The sequence below is a fragment of the Podarcis muralis genome, chromosome 16, assembly GCF_964188315.1.
Source record: "Podarcis muralis chromosome 16, rPodMur119.hap1.1, whole genome shotgun sequence".
Taxonomy (NCBI): domain Eukaryota; kingdom Metazoa; phylum Chordata; class Lepidosauria; order Squamata; family Lacertidae; genus Podarcis; species Podarcis muralis.
The window spans coordinates 41,950,269-41,973,526 of record NC_135670.1 but is presented as its reverse complement, the minus strand read 5'-3'; the positions used below and the strand labels follow the sequence as shown (position 1 = coordinate 41,973,526).

General features: G+C 44.9%; 1 protein-coding gene across 13 annotated transcripts in view; it reads left to right on the top strand.

Moving 5' to 3' along the window:
* The window catches only part of MYO18B (myosin XVIIIB), a 362,275-nt gene extending 353,466 nt beyond the window's left edge, over positions 1-8,809 (top strand). For 11 of the 13 annotated variants that reach the window (XM_077920002.1, XM_077920001.1, XM_077919999.1 and 8 more), the window contains 2 exons: positions 240-1,534; positions 5,105-5,298. In XM_077920002.1, coding sequence (XP_077776128.1) covers positions 240-1,533 — 1,294 coding nt within the window. In that variant the 3' untranslated portion in view covers position 1,534; positions 5,105-5,298. Of the gene's footprint in view, positions 1-239; positions 1,535-4,843; positions 4,898-5,104; positions 5,299-8,790 lie in introns of those variants that run through there. The other 2 variants (XR_013390943.1, XR_013390944.1) reach the window with 2 other exon arrangements.
* Positions 8,810-23,258: the final 14,449 nt, after the last annotated feature.

Genomic DNA, 23,258 nt, shown 5'->3' with positions numbered 1-23,258 from the left:
TCTTGAAATCATAGTTGGATTCAGACTTACATAACTCAGAGTACACCTACTGAAATCAGTAGGCCTTAAGTTACCGGACTAAGTCTGGATCACTCCATAGTGAATTTGTAAATGTGATATGAAGCCATTCAATAATGACTTCTTTTCTTTTTTAGTTTTAAAAATAAATTATGGATGTTGAAGTCTGCTGTCCCATGTAATGCTTTGCTCAGTGGCTGTTGTTTCACCTTTTGTCCCAGGATAAACAAGGATCAAGAAACAAGCCAGCAGCTGTCTCCCTTAGGTGCAGAACGAAGGGGATATGGAAGGAGTGCAGGGGGTGCTGATTTTGGCAAAGCTAATCAAAGCCCTTCCTTCGGTACCCAAAGACCAGATTATGGGAAACCCATTTCAAATGAGGAGTTTTTCACTCTCCAAAAGTTAGGAGCTGTGTCTCCATCTATTACGAGAAGGATGTCCTCTCCAGCAGTGGCAGAAGAGATGTTATCAAGTCCTTTGTCCCCTTCTGTGCTCAAAAGGGTGTCTCCTTCAGCAGAAGACAAGTTGTCACGCTCCTCCTCTGCACTTTCTGAATATGTTGAAGAGCTGCGAAGAAAAAGACTGAAGGACAAAGAGCCAGGGAACTTAGTGTTAGATGATGCCTCCTCTTTGCCTATTTACCAAACAACAGGAGCCTCATCCCTTAGAAGATGCAAGACTTTGAAGGATGATGAAGATCTCCCAGTAACTCTGGAGGGAATTGGTGAAAGTTCTCGAGCTGGCCTGGTCCGCTCCTCTAGTTTGAGGAGCATATCATCTGAGAGCATGGCACGGCCAAACCTCTCCCCAGCTCTGAAAAGGGTCTCCAAGTTTGGGTCCTATGACTCTCTCATTCAGAACATAGATGACACCTACTCAAAGCTCAGCTCCCCAGCCCTGGGTGGAGAAATGTTTAGCACTTTGCGACTTAAACCATGGAGAAGTTGCCTGGAGGCATCCCTGGAAGAAACGACAGACACAGACCTAGGAAAAGAACCTCTGGTCTTTCAGAACAGAAGATTTGGTGATGTTCCAAGTGAGGGAAAGGAAACTGATCCACTCTCTTGGAAAATACCAACTCTGAGCTATGAGAGGAAAACAAATGATGACTCAGATGACTTCCTTCCAGCCGTCCGGAAATGCCAGTCAACCAGCAGCTTGGCCAGAGGCCCCAAAGAGAGGAGAGACGGCCAGAGGCCCATGAGTGTCCGTTTTGAAGACCAAGTCTCGCCCAACCACACTTTCCTCTCTGAGATAAAGGCCACTTTATCACCAAGTCCAAAACCCCAAGAGGACCCTGGAAACCTCTCTGACTCGTCTTCGTCTTCTGGCTCAGTTGTATCTTTCAAAAGTGCTGACAGCATCAAGAGTCGGCCAAGGATCCCGAGGCTGGAAGGGGAAGGATGTGTTGGGAAAAGAAGCCCGGAGGGTGCGAAAGATGACTGGCGGTCTGAAGCCGAGGGGAAGGAAGATGATGTAAACAGTATCATGATGAAATACCTAGGAAAAGACTAAGGTAAAGTGCTGGCATCTTTCATTTCATTTTTTTCATTTCACTTTTAATTTCTTTCTATATTACTATACACAAGGCAGTTTAGAGCAATATATAAGGAACACACCTTATAATAATCTGATCCAATACAAAAAGTCACAGTAAAACATAACTTTAAAATAGAATGACTTATAACAAATAAAGTAATATTCAACAATCTGTTAGAATAGTACACAATAAAATTAACTCTCAAACCACCAGCAAATAATAATTAAACAGAAATTCACTCTTAACCATTACAATAAATGATTACTAAACTATGATAAATAAAAATGACTGCAAGTCACAATGCATAAAATACCACAATGCATAAAATAGCACAAATTGAGCAACAAAGACCCACAAAACTATTTCCCCCTTTCCCCTTCCCAGCTGCTTCTGCTGTTCTTACAGTCCTGCCCTAGGAGAGGCTACTTGCTCAGCTGGGCTTGGTTGAGGTTGGGGAGGCAAGGCTCTTTCTCCCTTCTTTGCACTTCCTCACTGAGGAAGCAGACTTCTACTGGATTACTTTAGAGTCTTTCTATAGGTTTTCTTTTTGTAGACTTTTCCAAACAACTTCCAGCCAGGAGCCCTCTGGACAGCAAGTTTGCATTCCTCTGTCCTTTTAGTAAAGGAGAGATGAGTGGATTCTGGACACCAGTTTTCCTTCTAATAAGTGTTGACTTGTGCCAATACCAATATTGGTGCAACTATTGTGCACTGCTCTGGTTCGCCAGAGTCCTGCTGGCCACATGACCCAGAAGCTGTACACCGGCTCCCTTGGCCAATAAAGCGAGATGAGCGCCGCAACCCCAGAGTCGGTCACGACTGGACTTAATGGTCAGGGGTCCCTTTACCTTTTACCAAATGTCTCCAGGTCCTTCATACTTAGGCAGGGGTTCATGTGCCCAATTGCATTCTTTACAAAGTGATTTTCTTGGCTTGCACCATCTGTGCAGCAAGGGGGCAGCGGCTGCATCCACACAATGCCATTATTCAAAGCACCTTCTTCCTTTCAAAGAATTATGGGCACTGTAATTTACCCCTCACATAGCTGCAATTCCCACAACCACACAACAAACTACAGTGCCTGGGATTCTTTGATAGAAAGAATGTGTTTTGAATGAGTGTGTACCCAGCCATAGTCTCAGTAGTTTCTCCACAGCTCCACAGCCAGAGCATTTTCTAAGAAGTGTTGCAAGATCTTCTGGTTTGGCCTGAATTTTTTAATGTTAATGAAGCTGAACGTTTGAAGATTAAGACAGGGAAAAGAAAGTACTTATTCACACGGTATATAGTTAAACTAGGAAACTCCCTCCCATAGGAGGCCGTGATGTCTCCCAACCTAGACGGCTTTAAAAGAGGATTGGACAAATGGATGGAGGAGGAGAGGACTATTGAAGGTCACAAAGGAGTCGATGCTCTTCCTCCACAGTTGAAGGCAGCGATGTTTCTGACTGCCGGTTGCTGGGGCCCCCAGGGTGGGAAAGGGCTCTTTTGCCTGTGAGAAGAGGATGTTGGGCCACATGGGCCCCCACTGGCCTGATCCAGCGGGCTCTACTTATGTTCTTATACTTTTATACTTTTTGTGTGGATGCAGTTCCATGGGAAGTTTTGACTTAGTTTCAAAATTTGCATTTTTATAGCTCTTCCCTGCAGGCCCAAAGACTGGGGTGGGGGTGGCCATATAAGTCAATGTGCACATAAATAGAAGTACAGTACTCTTCTGTACACACAAAGCTTTATATGGGAAAGCAAGCTCTAGAGGTGTCGCATCACACACATTGGAGTTGGTTTGTTTTTTTGCTCAAAGTGTCCACCAGCTCCAAATGTTTCCATTTCTTGGTCATGTCTGCCATTTGGATTTATTTCTCCAACTTCGGTTGGAGCTCCAGCTCCCAGATGGATGGACACCCCACTGCTGCAGTTAAGTGCTTAAAACACATTAGAAAACATTTTGCAAGGAGGCTGCCTTTGGAGGACATTTTCACAGGTCCTGCTGTGATCAAAACTGCTGAAGCAACACCAGGCAGCTTGGATGTGTTAATGAAACATTTCTTTATAGGAAACACCGTCTACATAACTGAAAGAGCCGTGTTTGTTTGTGTGTGTGTGACTTTTGTTTGAAGTCAGTTGCAGGGAACTGGGGTTTTAGTGGGGAGGAGATGGAAACTTACTCTCATCCCTGGAATCTGTTGCCCCAAAAGTGTAAAGATGGAAAGGGCAGCCCAAAGCAGTTGTGGAGGGATTTTTCTTTTTTAAAAAATGCAAAACAAAATATACAAGTGAAGTTGGAATGTACATTTTACAATGTCCCCCACCCCCTAACTACGGTGCTTCTGATCCTTGTTACAGAAGCTCTGAAGAATCTACAAATATTGGGGGGGGGGGGCAGAACAGCAGGTCTTATGAGTGAGATAGCACAATACAGCACACAAAGCTGGCTTTAGGCAGTCATTCAAACCCACCAGCTACTGTAAGCTCCCTCCATTCTAGTCTGGACGATGCAGCCCCTGTGTCCTTTGCATTCACCCCGGATGAAATGTGAAAAGCAAGGCAACTGGAGTGGGTATCTTTAAAATAGTTTCAGCCACCCGCCTCCATAGCATTTTGGAACTGGGTGAGACCTTAGGAGGTCATCCAGCTCAACCTGCTTGACAGATGGCTGCTTGGCCTCTGCTTAAATGCATGTGAAGGTTCTTACTCTGCCAAGAAACTCCTCCTGTTAGCAAGTTTTCCTCATGCCTAGAAGAAATCAGCTTCATTGCTGCAATTTCCACTCAGAACAAGCCTGCTCCCTCCTCCTTGTGACAGCCCTTCATATACTTAAGGCCATCTGCCATTGGCTCACACACTCTCCAGCTGCTCATACTATTAAGCAACCTGCACAGCTCTTTCATGGGACTTGGTTTCCAGACTCTCCACCTTCCTGGCATCCCACCTCTTGATACATCTGGGTTGGTCACTGTTCTTCTTGAAATGTGATGCCCAAAACTTGACAGGACAGGACTATGACTGTTAGTGATCTGGCCACTATGTCAAAATCATTGCTGGCTGGGGCTGATGTCAAAAACATCTGGAGGGCACCTGGTTGGTGAAGCTGGCATCCACTTTGCTGAGATGAGATGATTTGTTCCATCTGCCATGCTTTAATATTCCTAATATCAATTGTAGTTTCCTCTCCTTAGCTTGCTGGCAGATGAGCTCATTAAGAGCCAGTTAAGAAATTAAATCTGAGCAGCTCAGATTTTCGCAAATGTTTTCATTTAAATGCAAGTTGTGTGATGTTTACAGGGGACCTGAGATGGCTTTGAACATTTGGCTTTTCTTGTGGAAGCGCACATCTTGGTAAGTTCACCTATGATGATGATTGCAACATTAGGGCTGAATCCCAATGAAGGTGGGAGATCAGATTTTCAAAATGAGATGGACAGAAACAGGGAGGAAACTGAGTTTTAAATTAGAAAGAGGTGCTGGCAAATGTGAATAAATTTCAATTCAGTATTTTTGGTATCTACATTCCCCCCTCCCTCCCCCTCTCCTTCCCCTCTCCAGGAGCCAAGCTTTTGTCTGAATCATCACCACCCAGGCATCCTTGTCGGTTCCAGGCTCTGGCTTCCCCACCTGCTTTGGAGGCACCTGAGTTTCCTAACCCAACAAGGCACAACAACACATGTGTATGTAAGAGAAGCGGACTGTGCTCTCTCTTTGATTTATACAAAATAAAACATTTTGCTTCTTGCATCTGAGTTTTTCCTCCTCCCTCTTTCCTGTCTGTGCTCAAGATGGCTTCAGGGAACCCTTCATGCTCTGAAAAATCCTATTGGGATTAGGAAGAGCCAACCATGGACATGACGTAATAGAAACCTAGGCAACTGCATTATACTGAGTCGGGCCACTGGTCCATCTAGCTCAGTATTGCCCACACTGACTGTCAGCAGCTGTGCAAGGTGCCAGGCAGGGTTCTTGCCCAGCTCTTCCTGGAAATAATAATAATATTTTTTTATTTATACCCCGCCCTCCCCAGCCAAGGCCAGGCTCAGAGCGGCTTACAAGCAATAATAAAAACAAGAAGAATGATTACAACTTAAAAACAAAAATAAAATACAACATTAAAATAATGGAACATTAAAATATTAAAATGTAGCCTCATCGCAGGAGGAGAAAGGAAAAGAAAAAAGAAAGAGAGGGAGGGAGGGAATCAAATTGGCTCCAAGCCAAAGGCCAGGCGGAACAACTCTGTCTTACAGGCCCTGCAGAAAGAGATCCGATCCTGCAGGGCCCTGGTCTCATGAGGCAGAGCGTTCCACCAGGCTGGAGCCAGAGTTGAAAAGGCCCTGGCTCTGGCTGAAGCCAATCTAACTTCCTTAGGGCCTGGGACCACTAGGGTGTTGTTATTTATGGACCTTGAGGCTCTCCGTGGGGCATACCAGGAGAGGTGGTCCCGTAGGTACGAGGGTCCTAGGCCGTGAAGGGATTTAAAGGTCAAAAGCAGCACCTTAAATCTGACCCTGTACTCCACCGGGAGCCAGTGCAGCTGGTATAGCACTGGGTGAATATGCTCCCATGGCAGAGACCCCGTGAGGAGCCTCGCTGCAGCATTCTGCACCCGCTGGAGTTTCTGGGACAGCTTCAAGGGCAGCCCCGCGCAGAGCGAATTACAGTAGTCAAGCCTGGAGATGACCGTCGCATGGATCACTGTGGCCAGGTCGGGGCGGGAAAGGTAAGGGACCAACTGCTTGATGCGGCGAAGGTGGAAAAATGTCGCCTTGGCTGTTCCTCTAACTTGCGCCTCCATGGAAAGGGAGGCGTCAAGGATTACACCCAAACTCTTAACGGAAGGCAATGGCACTAATTGGGCCCCCGCAAGAGAAGGGAGTTGGTCCCTCATCCCCATGCCATCCCGACCTAGCCATAGGACCTCTGTCTTCGAAGGATTTACTTTCAATCGGCTCCCACGAAACCATCCAGCCACAGCTTCCAAGCATCTGGTCAGTGTGTTCGGGGCCGAGTCGGTGTGGCCATCCATCAGCAGATAGAGCTGAGTGTCATCAGCATATTGGTGACAGCCCAGCCCAAAGCTCAGGATAATCTGGGCAAGGGGGCGCATAAAGATGTTAAAAAGCATCGGGGAGAGAATTGCGCCCTGCGGCACTCCACACACCAAGGAGTGGCGCGATGACATTTCCCTCCCTAGTGCCACCCTCTGTCCCCGACCAGAGATAAAAGAGCACAACCAGTTACGGGCTATGCCCTGTATCCCCACGTCTGCGAGGCGGTGGTCCAGAAGATCATGATCGACCATGTCAAAGGCTGCTGACAAATCTAAAAGGATCAGCAGTCCTGACCCGCCTCGATCCAGTTGTCTACGGATATCATCTGTTAGGGCAGGGATGTCAAACTCAAATTCATTGGGGGCCGCATCAGCAGTTTGGTCACCCTCAAAGGGCCGGTTGTATCTGTAGGACTATGTGTAAAGTGGAGGTTTCCTGTGTAGAACGGCCGGCGCCGCTAGAGGGCAGACATTCTCTGGCTTATAGGCTGCCGCGCATGCGCTGAAGAGGCGGCTTTCTTGTGTAAAAAAAAAAAGCGAGAATAAAAGGTGAAGGCTGGCGGCCGGCGGCGGCTACACGGGCCACATGACGAGGTCTGGCGGGCCTTGTGTTTGACACCCGTGTGTTAGGGCAACCAGAGCCATCTCCGTCCCAAAACCAGGACGGAAACCGGACTGAAATGGATCTAATGCCGATGTTTCCTCCAGAAACCTACCAAGCTGTTCAGCAACCGCTCTCTCAATTACCTTACCCAGGTATGGAAGATTTGAAACTGGGCGGTAATTGGATAGGTCTAAGGGATCTAATGAAGTTTTCTTTAAGAGTGGACACACCACTGCTTCCTTCAGTTCCCCTGGGAATGTCCCCGTGTCAAGGGACAAATTGATAATTTCAACCAGGGGGGTCCGCACAACATCTGGACACTCCCTAATCAGCCAAGACGGGCACGGATCAAGGAGGCAAGTGGTGGGCCTACTAACTTGGAGGAATCTATCCACATCAGTAGGGAGTATCCGATCAAAATGGTCCGACACTGGACCTGAAGTGCTGGAGATTGAACCTGGGAGCTTCTGCAGGTAAAGCAGATGTTCTGCCAGTGAGTGACAGAACTGCATCACCAGCCAGTGCCCGCTACTGGAGCGGGTGGCGCTGTGGTCTAAACCACTGAGCTTCTGGGGCTTGCTGATCAGAAAGTCAGCAGTGCAAGTTCGTGCAACGGAGTGAGCTCCCGTTGCTCTGTCCCAGATCCTGCCAACCTAGCAGTTTGAAAACATGCCAGTGCAAGTAGATAAATAGGTTTCCATGCTCTCTGGCACTCGTCAAGGTGTCTCATTGCGCCAGAAGCACTTTAGTCATGCTGGCCACATGACCCAGAAAGCTATTTGTGGACAAATGCCGGCTCCCTCGGGCTGAAGCGAGATGAGTTTGACTGGGCCTAACTGTCCAGAGGTCCTTTACCTTCTTTACTGACTGTCAGGGGGCCCAGAGAAATGTCCTTCCTATTCAGTGGGGCTTAGATCTACCTTACAGAGGAATCTTTCTGGTAGGAGTGGGGCAGGTCGGGATGGGGGTTGGGAGCTGGTTGGTTTCTCATAACAGAATGAAGAATGCCTGTACCTTTTGCCCCATATTTCAGGTCTTGCAACTGCTAGAAACCTACATTTTTTTTTTAAATGAAAGCTCGTAATCGGAGGGTTATGGTTGATGGATGCTCATGATAGAAATATGGCAGTTAAGGGTGGGAGGGATGAAGTTGGTGGTGGCAGGGGTGGGGTGGGGTGGGGGGACAAGTGGCCAGAGAATGAAGGACTGGGGGAGTTCAAATACAGGAAGAAGATGGCAGAAGGGCTGCAGCTCACCTGCTTTACCTGCAGATGGGCACAGGTGAGATCCTTGGGCTGTCATCTTCAGGCATGGCTGGGAGAGGCCCCCTGCCTGAAACCTTTGGAGAGCTGCTGCTAGTCAGTGTTGATAATACTGAGTTAGATGGTTTTATTCAGTATAATGCTGCTTCCTCATTGGACCATCCTGATTTGTAGTCCTGCTGAAATGTTGCAACCTGTGTGTGTGTTTCATTGCTTACTGCGGCATTATAACACACACAAGTGTGTTTGTCAGTAGATCAATCCATCAGCCTGACTTGCTGAAGAATTCTGCTTCCCTTTCTTTTGCTTTTTCTCTCTGCAGAAGAACAATTGCCTGCTGATCCCATACACATCAGGCCAGAATATTGCTCCAGTTGGATTGAATAAGAAAATACATTGCAGCAGGGAGAGGCTTCCAGAAGCTCAGCTTGGCAGAACTGGCGGGGGTGGGGTGGGGGTGGGATGGACGGATCCATCTTGCAGTGAAGGGTTTGCTGATGGCAGGGCTGCAGCAATTCTGCTGGCATTAGAGCAGCAGCAAAAGCATACCTGGGATTTCTCAAGAAGCTCACTAAATCTAGAGCACTGAGAAAAGCAGGGCATCTGTTCAGGCCCACCTTTGCTGCTGTTCCAATTCCAGGGACCAGTGGAGAGGCATCCTTTAGTTGAGCTTATGGGGCTGTTTTCAGGACTGAGGTTGTGGATGCCCTAAAGCATTTCCCCTGGAAGCAAGACACCAGCAGCTGGAGCAAAAGCAAGAATCAGGCCAGGCCACAAACAGTGACAGCAGCAGTCCCTGTGACACTTGTTTTCAGAAGGACATATGGGCATTATGCAGATTAGGACTTTGCTGTACATCACTTGAGCAATTGGCTGAATAGTCTATTCATGGACAAGGACACAGAATGCATCATCTGATAATATGATGATGGTATTCTTAAACCTACAGCCTGAGTGAAACATATTTTTTGAATAAGCAGGAGATACTATTATTCTTATTATTTACATAGGCAGTGTATACAGGCCTACTCACAAGAAACTTACAGAATTAACCGTTCCATTACAAACTGAATGATCCCTGCTTTTGCACTTCTAAAACAATCATATACACTGAGACTCAGAAGAAGGTCTCTTTGTGTTCAGTGGGTTCTGCTCCCAGGAAAATGGATATAGGATTGCAGCCTAAGAAGATGTGTCAAGAGCTATGTGGAAAATGTGCCCCGGGGGGGGGGTGCAGGGAGGAAGCAGGGGCCATTATGCCATCTCCTGAGGCAACTCTTTTCCCAACATGTATATGCTAAACCATCATCTTCACCTATTGAAACATGAACAACAATTTTGAAATAATAATATTATGAGTCTGCGTCTCAAATCTATGGATTGTAGCTTGCCCATATAATCTAAAAAGAAATGTCCTTGATGCCTTGAGCACTTCCTTGATGCCAACTTGTGTGTTCTTCCCTGGCTTAGTTCCTAAGCAGAGGACAGGGCATCTGTTGTAGGATTTCCTGTCTGTGGGCATGTGCCTCTAACGCCCTCAGGTCAATGACATTGACATCGTTAATGGAGTACTGTGTCCAGTTCTGGGCACCACAGTTCAAGAAGGACACTGACAAACTGGAACGTGTCCAGAGGAGGGCAACCAAAATGGTCAAAGGCCTGGAAACGATGCCTTATGAGGAACGGCTAAGGGAGCTGGGCATGTTTAGCCTGGAGAAGAGGAGGTTAAGGGGTGATATGATAGCCATATTCAAATATATAAAAGGGTGTCACATAGAGGAGGGAGAAAGGTTGTTTTCTGCTGCTCCAGAGAAGCGGACACGGAGCAATGGATCCAAACTACAAGAAAGAAGATTCCACCTAAACATTAGGAAGAACTTCCTGACAGTAAGAGCTGTTCGACAGTGGAATTTGCTGCCAAGGAGTGTGGTGGAGTCTCCGTCTTTGGAGGTCTTTAAGCAGAGGCTTGACAACCATATGTCAGGAGTGCTCTGATGGTGTTTCCTGCTTGGCAGGGGGTTGGACTCGATGGCCCTTGTGGCCTCTTCCAACTCTATGATTCTATGATTCTATATGGCTGTGAGCCAAACAAACTTCCTTTCCCTTGGCATTTGCTGTCTAGTAACCTCAAATGCTTTCACATCCATCTCCCCCTGTATATCTTTGCCAAATCAGTTGTCATTTGGGAGCAACAGGTTGGTTCCTGGTGTGCTCTGTGCTGTGCAAAGTTCTCTCAAAATATGAGCTGGTGCCAATGGCCAGGATTTTATTTTATTTTTATTTTTTTGCATGAGCACCCATCACGAGAGCCCCTAGTGGTAGACCTTGTTAAGTTGATTGATCCATGGCCCTGAGCTGGGAAAGCCAATATAATCTGATTAAACTTTAAATAGTCTCTGCTCATTTCTCTGGCAACACAGAGGATGTTACATAAAACATCAAAGGACCTGATCAAAGCTCTGGGTGAGAGGGATAAATCAAGGCTGAGAGGGATGGCGATTGCCTGATGGGTAAACAGAGGCCAAGATATAAAAACAAAATAGGGTGAGGATGTTTAGTCAATGAGAATTGGTGAGAAGAACCAATTGCATTTTTTAATTTATTATAAAACACTCCAGATTTATTGGTCAGCACATGTATTTTTTAAAAAGCAACCCATCATTGTAAGTACTTCAAATAAAGAGGCAGTCAGCAGCTCAGAAGAGGCATCTCACCTTCCCTGTCACATCGATGGAACAGTGTCTTGTAAGATAACAGTCTCCAGGGGTGCAGAAGCACCATTTCTTTAAAACTTCTGCATATTTAAGGATGTGTGTTTTGACGACAAAATCAGATGTCATTCCTGATTTTATATTATATTCATTTACATACATCATTACCACTAACAGTGTAGTTAGGTTTTTTTAAAAAATACCCCCAAGATAAGAGTATTGTATTTAAATATTCAGGGGGCTCCACAGGCTTGCAGAAATAAATAAGAAGAAAACATATTTTCTAAAATTTTCTGAAAACAGCCCAGAAAATATCTACAAGCTTTCAGGACCTACAGAATGTTTGTGGCAGCTGGTGACTGTTCTGGCTGGCACTGAAAAGTGCTTGAGTCCAAAAAGTATGTCGGGCACCCAGTTGGCAAAGGCTAGGCTAAAGGAACTGCATGCTGTGTGAACCAGGTGGCTTTGTCCACACTGGGGATTAATGTGGTTTGGAAGCTGTGTGTGCCTCAGTTTTCCCCTCCTGGCATCTACACTGACCTTCCATTCTGCTTCCATCAGTCCAAACAAAAGTATGCCAGCTGCCTTTTTAGATTGGTTTTTGCAAGAAGTGACATTTGACGTTTTTATTTTTAATGCAGCTCTTCTGTATGGAGCTGGTCTTGCACATTGAGGATGTCACTCAAACTCAACCAATTAGGGATTTGACAGGAGGTGGCATTCTTAGATTTCTCCCCTTGTAGAAGGTGGGAACTGAGAAGGGCAGGGAAGGAAGATATGGCCTCTCATGTTTGCTTGTTTAAAAAATTGTCTGGAGAGACACTGCCAGTCACTGTTAACAGTAGAGAGTTAGTTGGACCAATGGACTGACCTGGCATCAGCCAGCATCCTGTGTTGTTGATGGACCAGACACTGGAGGAGGTCAGGCAGGCAAGAGGCTGCCCGCAGCCGCCACAAGAGCTAATGGGGAGCATCTGGGAAGGGGGGGAGTTAGGACTGATAATGATGCATGAAGTAAAGTTAAATAGATGGGTAGCTTAAGGTTACCAGATGTCCCTGTTTCCCGAGGACAGTCCCCAGATTTACAAATCAGTCCCCTGACAAAATCCATCTATTTAGTGGGAAGTTCGAAAGTGTCCCCAGATTCATTTAAAAAATCTGATAACCTTAGGATAGCTCTTATAACCATCTGAGGCCTAGAACTTCATCTGTCTTCCCTTTCTGCCTGTAAAAGTGAGTTCATGCATTTGCCCTAACATCATCTGCTTGTGAAGAGCAAAACAAATAATTTATTCTGCTCCTCTGTAATCTCCGTTTCTTCCTTTAGCACATCTCTGACTCCCCTCCATCCAAAGGTCTCCCCAGCTGGTTTCCTGCTTCTAATGTATTTATTTTTTAACTGTTGGTCTTAAAGTTTTTAGCAATGTGCTCCTCAGTTTTGTGGTTCTGCATCCCTTCTTCTTTATCTGCTTTTCTTCCCCTAAAGTGTGCATGCATTTTTGTTTCTCATTTTGGCAAGACTTCCATTTTGCCTCCAGTCCCTTTCTTGCCTCTGTCCATTAACCACACTGCCCTCCTCTTGGCCCTGGGCTTCCTTCCCAGACCTGCAGTATGCATTCTAGCTGACCTCCTATGATTGTAGTTTAGAATAACTTTAGAATAACTTCAAAGCCTTTTGGAGAGGTTGGACCCTCTTGACTTTCAGCTTCCCTTTTATTAGTCCCCTCATTTTCTTTTTAAAAGTCTCTTCTTTTGACATCAAATGTGACAGTGCTGGACTTTCTTAGCAATTGTCCAGGGTCAACAGTGCATTGCATAGCTGCATATGGGGATTTAAATCCACCTCTTCTGTAGTGTAAATTCAGCACTCTTAACTGCTACAATCCACTGCTCCAAACTTTTTTCAAAGAGGACCAGATTTGATGAAGTGAACGTGCGTGAGGACCGACCAAAGTTGTTGAGCTTTTTTTTAGAATTTTACCCCAGGACATTTACTGCCACGGGGGCCGAATTAGGCTCCCAAAACATACTTTGAACATGCCTGCCTTATGGGGTACCCAAGAGCCCGTATGAAGTCCTCTATCGGTAGGAGAAAATAACAGAGGCCAACCAGAGAATATTGAGAAGCAAAGCAGCTAGTAAGCCTGATCTTTATTAAACTGTTGCAACAGGGGGCTCACACACACACCCCACGCAGAGGAACCCAGAACATTGGTGTGCAAGCCCTTATATAGACTTTTGAAATTGCCAGCCCCCCCAATACATCATACATACTTCACAGAAGAGGCGGTCTACAGCAGAAAACCTGACTGCCTGGTACCTGATAATGGTCACTGATTGCATTACTTGGGCAGTCTGGCCATTCTTTTGTGATGGTAAATACTCAGTTCCTGAATCCAGCTCACCCTATTCATACACAAATAGGCCCTTAAGACAGGATTTGTGAGCTAAGAGACAATGGAGAGGTTTTCCCATTTCCTTTGTCCTTGCAGAGAAACATTTGAGGTCAATTTGAGAGAGTCAAAATGGTTTCAGGACTTTTTTCCTGTACTGTTTCAGACATGTGGTTTATATATTTATGTATATATTTATGTATATGTTTACCTGGTACATTTATGAACATTTATTTTATGTCTTAGACCTTATAATTCTCATAACAATGGAAATACAGGGATTTTGTTACTCTCTGTTTCTTTTAGGACCTTCATCTGTCTCCTTCATTATTTTTTAAATTTTCCCCATCTCATTTAGTACCTGCAAATCTGGTAGGTTAGTGAGTGGGTCTAGTATTATTTACACGTATTAGTTGCTCTTCTTTCTTTTTTATTTTTTAATGAAAATTAACCCAGAGTGACTTACAGAAGTCACAATATCCTGTCCCTACATTCATGGATGCTAATACTGTCAGCCGGTGTGGTATCTGGACCCAGTCAGAAAGAAGAAGAATTGCAGACAATAAATTCAAAAAAGAATGGGAAATGTTTATGTACAAAATCATTTGTATGGCGCTGTGGGTTAAACCACAGAGCCTAGGACTTGCCGATCAGAAGGTCAGAGGTTCGAATCCCCACGACGGGGTGAGCTCCCATTGCTTGGTCCCTGCTCCTGCCAACCTAGCAGTTTGAAAGCATGTCAAAGTGCAAGTAGATAAATAGGTACCGCTCCAGCGGGAAGGTAAACAGCGTTTCCGTGCACTGCTCTGGTTCACCAGAAGCGGCTTAGTCATGCTGGCCACATGACCCGGAAGCTTTCTGCGGACAAACGCCGGCTCCCTCGGCCAATAAAGCGAGATGAGCATCGCAACCCCAGAGTCGGTCACGACTGGACCTAATGGTCAGGGGTCCCTTTACCTTTACCTTTACAAAATCATTGTAAACAGGTCAAAACATTAGCAGGATTCTAAATACACTTGTAATGTAACAGAAAGTATAGATAATTTAGGAATATGAAAAATTAGAGAAGTATTGACATGCAGTTGAAAATAGAATCAATAGGACCCATGGATGGGATGGGGGAAGTCAGGAGATTCAGAGTAATCTTGACATGTGGAATTTTTGTGATATTTTGCTGTAAGTTTATTTCTTCTCTTATTTCTTCTTTTCTTTATTTTTGAAAATCAAATAAAAATATATAAAAAGAAGAAGGAAGAATGTAATTAATCACATAACAGCCTCCATCATGATTCACACTCCAGGTCCAGGAAGGCAGACACGTCAGAGATGTGAAATGTCACCCCCATCAGACTGAAAAATAAAAGGCCAGCTACTGGAGCCTGCCAAATTTCTAATTAATTAACACCATTAAGGACCATGCTTGTCTGCAATGGATTCACTTTCAGAGAATGTCCATCAGAGAACTGGTTTCTTCTTTGGAAAGCTCCCAGCTCTGCAGGGTGTTCTATAAATTCCGTTGAAGCAGACGGTGGCTCATCCCAAAGGAATCTTGCTGCTAACAGCAAATTTTACAAATGACCACTTGCATCCTCATAGTCAGTCGGCATCACCTGGCATCTGCCATGGCACCCACTCCTGCAGAGGTCCCACTGCCCAGTCTCTGGATCCTCTGGATCCTGCTCATGTCTTCCATTTTGTTGCCTGCCTTCTCCAAGGTACAGGTGAGGAGGATGGAGCCAGAGCTCCCTTGGAGAAGTCATGCAGACCTGGGCCAGAGGGAGAGGGAAACTTGGTGAGCAGCAGTACCTGGGAGTGAACACCCCCAGAACATGACCTTGTTTATTTATGCTTCTCAATACCAGCTGCTGGGGAGCCACAGTGAGAGAGAGCACTCAGAGCCTCATTGTTGGCTTCCCAGAGGAGGCATCTGGTTGGCCACAGGGAAGCAGGAGGAACTGCAGGTTCTTGAACTCAAATCCTGCTTGCAGGTTTCTCACAGGATACTGGACTAAATGGGCCATTGGCCAGATCCAGCAGGCTCTTCTAATCTTCTTACCAGTGCTGAAGTCAGATTCAACCATATTGTCCACATGATTTTTAAAGTTTCTTCAGCACAGCTTCTACACCACTTGCCTCTGCAGAAAAAAGCCCCTCCGGGTAGGGACCCTCCCATCCTGTCAATAAGTGTCCTGCTGTACCAAGCATAGGAAAGGAAAGGTGGTCCAGAAATGACACCAATCCATTTGTGAATTTGCTTTGAAGCTTTTGTCCAGAAAGGTCTAAATGGTGGGCTTCTGGCCCATTCCTTCTTCTGTTTGCTTAGCTCCACTCCTGCTGCAAATCACTCTCAAGCTCCCAGCCAGAACCAGGCGGGGTCTAACTTTCTTATCTCTCTCTGCTCTGCCTTCACTGCCTCCTGGTCTGGCTCTTCTGGCTCCCGGTTTGCTGCAGTGGGGGCTCTCCTTCAGCTCCTGTTTTTCTGGGTCCCAGCTGGCCAAAAGAGCTCCTTGAAATTTAGACTCCCTACCCTGCCATGTGCATCCCTTTACACTTGTTGCTGCTGAATTTCATTTTATTGCCCACATACTCAGCTAGAAAGATGTTTTTGCAGCTCTTCACAATCCCTTTTTGTCTTCATCACCCCAAACAATTGGACGTCCTCAGCAGACTTGGTCACCTACTGCTTACCCTTAACTCCGGCTCATTTGTGAACAAATACCCACTTCCATTGGGAGAACGGCCCATTTATTCCTGCTCTCTGCTCCCTGTTTCCTAACCAGTTACCAAATCACAGGTGGGTGGGGTATATAAATGATGATTATGATGATGATGATGCCTCTTTTCTTCTCCTGTGAGAAGCTGTTAAGCTTACTCAGGAATCTTTGCTGAGGTACTTTGTGAAAAGCTAAGTAGGCAATCACAACTGGCTCAAGCACATCAGATGACATGGAAGGCCTGCTGCTTGATTAATTTTAAATTTATTTTTAATCAGTTCAGTTTTTAAAATTAATTTAATCTAACCATTAAATAATTAAATATAATTAGGTGTGGGATTTACTTGTGAGTAGACATGTCTAGGCTTTTGCTGTGGCTGTTGCTGCCCTCACTGGAAATGATCTGGACAACTTTACCCTCTCCCTTTCTTGCCATCCGCACACCCACAATCCGCTTGAGCCCAGCATCAAGCTGTCTGCAAGGGGACGGCAGCATCTAAGCCCCTCGCCATTCCCATCTGTGGTGCAGAGACACAGACAAAGCCAGAGGGTATTAATGCCACAGATTTGAATAACAAATTAGTCCAGATGCAATATGACTTAAAAAATATAAATTAACCAAGCTCCTTGATCCAGCTAAATCCTCTGATCTGCTCTGCCAATGTGGATTCTAAGGGAGTTTAGCCTGGGAGAAGGGCTTAAGCAAAAGACCTCTGGATCTTGCCATCCACCTTTTGGTTATATCTCTTTTTCCTTTGCTAATAATCCGTCCAGCTGGTCCCCAATAAGTCTGACCGATCTGTTATGAAGTCATGGGGGCAGGTTTTCTCACCATTCTTTGGACACGTAAGCTTTTCAGTTATACAAATACTTGGCACCTAACTAAACTGAAAAGCACCTTCCTTTGGTTCATAAGGCAGGGGTGAAACGAGGCTCATTTTCACCCAGGTCAAAGGCCCAGTCAAAGTCCCACACCTATTGTGTACACACATGCAGGCTGGTAGCCTCAATGGCGCCCCTTTGGGTCAAAAAATCCCAGGGCCAAAAATCTTCAGTCTAAGACAGGAATGGGGAACTTCAATCCTGCAGCCCAAATTATATAAGCAAAAGTGTTAAAATGAAAAGAGGCTGGCAAAGAGTTTCAAACGAATCTTTCCAAGCACAATGGCAAGCACAATTCCTTGTAAAGTGATGCACATCAGGAGAAAAAAATCTTAATTTCACATAAACGCTTGTGGGGTCTGTGGTCCCCTGTGTGCAACAGCTGTGAGGAAGGTAAATTCCATGCTAGGGATGATTATGAAAGGAATTGAGAATAAAATTGCCAATAGAATAATGTCATTAAATCTGTAGTGTTTGGAATACTGTGTGCAGCTCTGGTCACTTCATCACAAAAAGGATATTGTGTAGCTGGAAAAGAGTCAAAAAAGAGCAGCCAAAAGGATCAAGCGAATGGAGCAACTCTCCTATGAGGAAGAGTTTGGGGGAATTTTATTTAAGAGAAAAGGTAAAAGGAACATATGGGACACGGGTGGGACTGTGGGTTAAACCACAAAGCCTAGGACTTGCCGATCAGAAGGTCAGCGGTTCAAATCCCCACGACGGGGTGAGCTCCCATTGCTCGGTCCCTGCTCCTGCCAACCTAGCAGTTTGAAAGCACCTCAAAGTGCAAGTAGATAAATAGGTACCGCTCCGGCGGGAAGATAAACGGTATTTCCGTGCGCTGCTCTGGTTTCTCCAGAAGCGGCTTAGTCATGCTGGCCACATGACTCCCTTGGCCAATAAAGCGAGATGAGCGCCGCAACCCCAGAGTCAGTCACGTCTGGACCTAATGGTCAGGGGTCCCTTAACTTTACCTTTAAGAGGAACATGGTAGAACTGTATACAATGATGCATGGTGCAGAACAACTGGATAGAGAAAGGTTTTTTTCCCTTTCTGATGATGTGAGAATTCAGGAACACCTCAGGGAAGCTGTTGGAGTGTTGGACAATTCAGGACCGACAAAAGAAAGAACTTCTTTGCACAGCACATAGTTAAACTTGCTCCCACAAGATACAGTTGTTGCCAACCATAGGATGGGACAATGCACAAAATTGGGTGTGCAGGGGAACATGAAATTGTCAGGTGCCCCTATCTGCCTCCATGGCTGGATCAAGACATATTGATATCTGAGGTGAACCACGAAATGGAACTGCCTACCTCGCCTTCCTACCCCTCCACCAGGGAAGAAGAGTGAAGGTGTACGTCAGGAGCAAGGGTGAGAAGAGCCAACAGCACCAAGAGGCCACTGTAGAGGCAGCATTGGGGGCAGGGCTGAGGAGCATTGCCAATATTAATATTTCACAGCATGAAGCAATCAGATACATCAGACTCCTTTTGGAACAAAAAATGTCCAGACCCATACATGTTTTTCAAAACTTTACTTCCTTCAAAACAGAACAAAAACAATAGTGATACATCCAAAACAGTCACATACAACATCTTGTGTGTGTCCAGCACAGGCTCAGCTTTTTACAAATTAGGAAATAATCTAAGAGACTGAAAAGCAGAAATCTCTCTCTTCACATACAGATGCCCTTAGCCTGCCTTCCAGACCAAGGCCATTTACTCCAAGAAAGGCTCATTGTCACATCCTTTGGGTTTGGTTGCTTGAGAAAAAAGACTTAACTCACACAAAATGGAGACCCACAGATTAACATGTGCATAGCGTGTGATCCTATCTCTTTCATGTGATCTGAGTCAGGCAACCAATGGAGCAGAGAGCAGCAACAACCTGTGGAAGCTCAGAGAGAGCTTCAGGATGCTATAATGGAAAAAAAAACCATGTCAATAAACATTCAATTGTGCAGAGCTACTTTCAATGTCAATTGAACAATTGTATTTAATAAGGAGGAACCAGACCCGGCTTCCAAAGAGGTGACCACAGCTGGATCTGATGCCCCTGTGGATCCTGCTCCCCAAGGCAGTCACCTCACTTTGCCTCCTGGGTGGGCTGGCTCAGCCTGTCTCTGAATAGCAGCTTCTGTTGACAAACAAGCCTGGCATGAGGGCATCCTAGACCTGCCTGGTCTCTGTGGGTGGACCTTTCATCTGATGGGCAGCACCAGGCTTGTATCTGTTTGGTGTGTTCAGGAGTCACTCTACCCAATTGTGAGCAGCACAAAGCCATTCTCCCAAGATGAAACTTCCCACTCCCTTTTTAAATGTGCGTATTTACATCCTCTTTATAGCTGGCTGTATTAAGATGCTGGCTGTGCTTTCAATTAATTGAATCACTTTTTGTTATTGTAAGCACATTTCTTCAGAATAAATAATGCAATTTGCAAGTGGAGAAACTGAGTGTATTGATTGCAGCTGGCATTGTTTGGGCCAACCCATTTCAGAGAGGTGGAGGCAGATTTGGCATTTCTTACCCCTCCCTTGAGGGAAATGAAATGAAATGAAATTTATCCTGGTAGGGGAATTTGCAAAAATGCCTCCTCTCCACATGTGGGATTTGGCATGACTGCTGTGGTTCAAGGTCTCCCTTGATGGATGGATCAAGTGACTTCCGGGTTGGTGCCTCCGGCAATGGCGGAATTCCTCTGATCGGGAGGAATTTGCCCTGTGGGAATTTGGCTCTGTACCGCCACGGCGAAGGCGGAGACCCATAAAAATCACAGGCGGGAGAAGCATGTGAATGTGGGATTCGGTGGGCACCTTTTGCGCCTCCCCTACTCACGGGGAAACCTGGTTTCGGGGATCCAGAGCGATGTGGGGTGAGTGGCGTGGTGCTTCGAATCGTCTGCTTCTTCCACGGAGCGAAGCCGCATAGCTGTTGTCGGAGAGCACTGACTTTTCCCTGTGGACAATTCGATTCTAAAGTAATTACCCGTGAGTAGAGCTGAATCGGGAAGAATTGGATTTTTAAACGTTTAATCTGGCATCGAAACGGGGAGGTTCAATACAGGAAGTCCGCCTCCCCTTTTGTAGATAAACTGAAGCAAGGAGGCTGCAAGCTAAAGTCTTGGAAAACCTTTTGTAAAAGTCTAAATTTCCATAGGTAAAGAACTAAACCCCCCCTTTTGGAGACAGAAGAGGGGGGGAAGTGGTGGACTGAATATGCCTGTAGGAGAGAGTTAAGAGAGTTAAAATACCGCCGCTCTGACCCTGGAAACGGGCTGCTAGCAGGATTGTTGTGTTTTGGAACGTCCATTGACAGCGTTTAGAACGTTCATTGACAGGTAGCTAAACAAGAGAATATATTGTTTCTACTGTCTCTGGTTGTTTTCAAAAAAAAGGAGGAAAGTAACTGAAAATTGAAACTAACTTTGGATTATTGAAACTGTGTTTAAAAGAGGACATACTGACTGACACAAATAGAAACTGTTTCCCCCTAGTGGAAGCTTTTGAAATTGGTTACTTTACCGGAGCTGGGCTAGGGGAATTTCCAGCTGCAAGATAAAAAAGTGTGAGACTTTGGAATTGACCTTGAATCTCTTAAGTGTTATGGCAAACGGAAAGGAAAAAACAGACTGGATGTCGACAGAAGAGGCCTTAGTGGCTGCATTATTGAAAATAAACGATTCCCTGGAACAACTTCACAAGAAAACAGACGTGATAAATGTGAAAATGGATGCTGCAAATATTGAAATTGACTTAATTGTAGAAAGTTTAAATAACTTGGGACAAAAGGTGAATATCAATTCAGAAATCACCCAGAAACTGACACAGGAATCTACTCTGATACGGCAAACTGCAGTTGAAGTCAGGGAAAAAACCCTTGCTGCTGAATCTGAAGCAATACAACTGGAGAGGAGAGTCCCATCCATACAAAGACAACCTGATGAACATAAGCTGACATTCGTTATGATTGAACTTAAAGAAGAACAGATGAATTTGAGGACCAGAGCCCTATCTGAACTGGAAAAGGAAAGCTTGAGAGAGTTTCAGGAGGCGTCAGAACTAACATCGGTTGAGAAAGAGAGGTATTTGGGGGTTAGTATGACTGCCAAAAATGTGAATCTGTTTAAGGATAACTGTGAAGGATGTTGGATTGAAGAGAAGGGGGATTTGGAAATATGGACAAATCAGAAGTTGCTACTGTTGGGCCGAGTTACTGTGGTGGGGATGAGGGCTGCTGTGTTGCTGGGGATGTTGCTTTTGTTTCAAACATTGCAAGCTTTGGATGGGATGGATTGTTTCAGGAGGTGGCAGAGGGATGTTTTTGGAGTTGTTTGGCAGGGCAGGAAGCCTCGAGTAAAACTTAAGATATTGATGGATGCCAAAGAAGGAGGTGGACCTGCCCTGCCAGACCTTTATATTTCGTTGTGAACCATCTGCTTTTTGCTGGTTGAGAGAATGGCTGCTTCTTGAAAACACTGAAGTGTTGGACAATGGCAGACGAAGTTGATGGACTATATGGAATTGGCGGAAATGACTGGCAAGATCCGAGACCAGGGAGAAGAGTCGTGGAAGAAAATTGGAAAAAGTTTAAAGCTTTCGCGGACGATTTACTTGTTATGACTGAAAACCCTAAAGAAAGTCTGAAAAGAGTGCTGGAACTGATTAAAGAATTTGGAGACGTGGCAGGCTTTAAGCTGAATATAACAAAAACAAAAATGCTTGTTAAAAATGTAACCACAGAAGAAAAGGACGACTTAGAAAAAATATTGGGCCTGAAAATCTCTTCAAAAGCGAAATATTTGGGTATTTGGATCACCCCCAAGAACATAAACTTATTTCAGGATAATTACACCCAAACTTGGTTAGAGATTAGAAAAAACTTGGTAACCTGGAGTAAACTAAAATTAACATTTCTGGGTAGGATTTCCATTATAAAGATGAACGTGCTTCCAAAATTAATCTTTTTATTTCAAATGATTCCGATACTGGGTGAAGCAGGTTGTCTCAAGACATGGCAAAGAGAAATTTCCAAATTCCTGTGGGAAGGGAAGAAACCTAGGATTAAACATCTGACCTTAATAGATATAAAAGAGAGAGGAGGCTTTTCCCTACGCGACCTAAAACTTTACTACGAGGCAGCCTGTTTCACCTGGTTTAAAAGATTGGTGCACGTTGCAGGATTCGGACCTCCTGGACCTGGAAGGTTTCGACAACCGTTGGGGATGGCACGCCTACCTAATATATGGAAAAGCGAAAATTCATAAAAATTTCACCAACCATATAATAAGAAAGTCACTCTTTGCTGTATGGGAAAAATATAAAGACCTGATGGAGCCTAAAGTCCCGTGGTGGACTTCTCCAGTAGAAGCCATAGCAGTAAAACGGAAAAATACTCAGGAAAGCTGGCCAACATATAAAATACTTCTAAAAAATGAAGATAACCAAATAAAATTTAAAAAATTTGAGGAAATAAGAGAACACATTTCAGACTGGTTCCAATACCATCAGTTATTTGAAAAATTTAAATCTGACAAACAAAAGGGGTTCTCAGTAGAAATTTCTCGATTCGAATCTGATCTTGTAAATTCTAAAAGAAAAACTCTTTCCAAAACTTACCGACTCCTCCTTGACTGGACAGTCAAGGAGGAGGAGGTAACAGTGGCAATGGTGAGGTGGTCCCAGGATTTTGGCCATTCAATAACCATGGCCCAATGGGAAAATTTATGGAAGATCAATTGGAAATTCACAAACTGTTACACGATTAGAGAGAACTTTCAAAAAATGCAACATCGATGGTATTTAACACCATGGAAACTTTCAAAAATGTATAAAAATGTGTCAAGTAATTGTTGGAGGTGCGGAGACTCAGGAACATTCTATCATATGTGGTGGATATGTAGGAAAGTACAGGTATTCTGGGAGAGTATACATGCAGAACTGCAAAAAATGCTAAAGATCTCTTTCAATAAAAAACCAGAGGCCTACCTCCTGGGAATAACAGATTTGGATATTCCACAAAAGAGGAAGGGTATCTTTTTATATGCGACGGCGGCAGCAAGAGTTTTGATCGCAGCAAAATGGAAAAG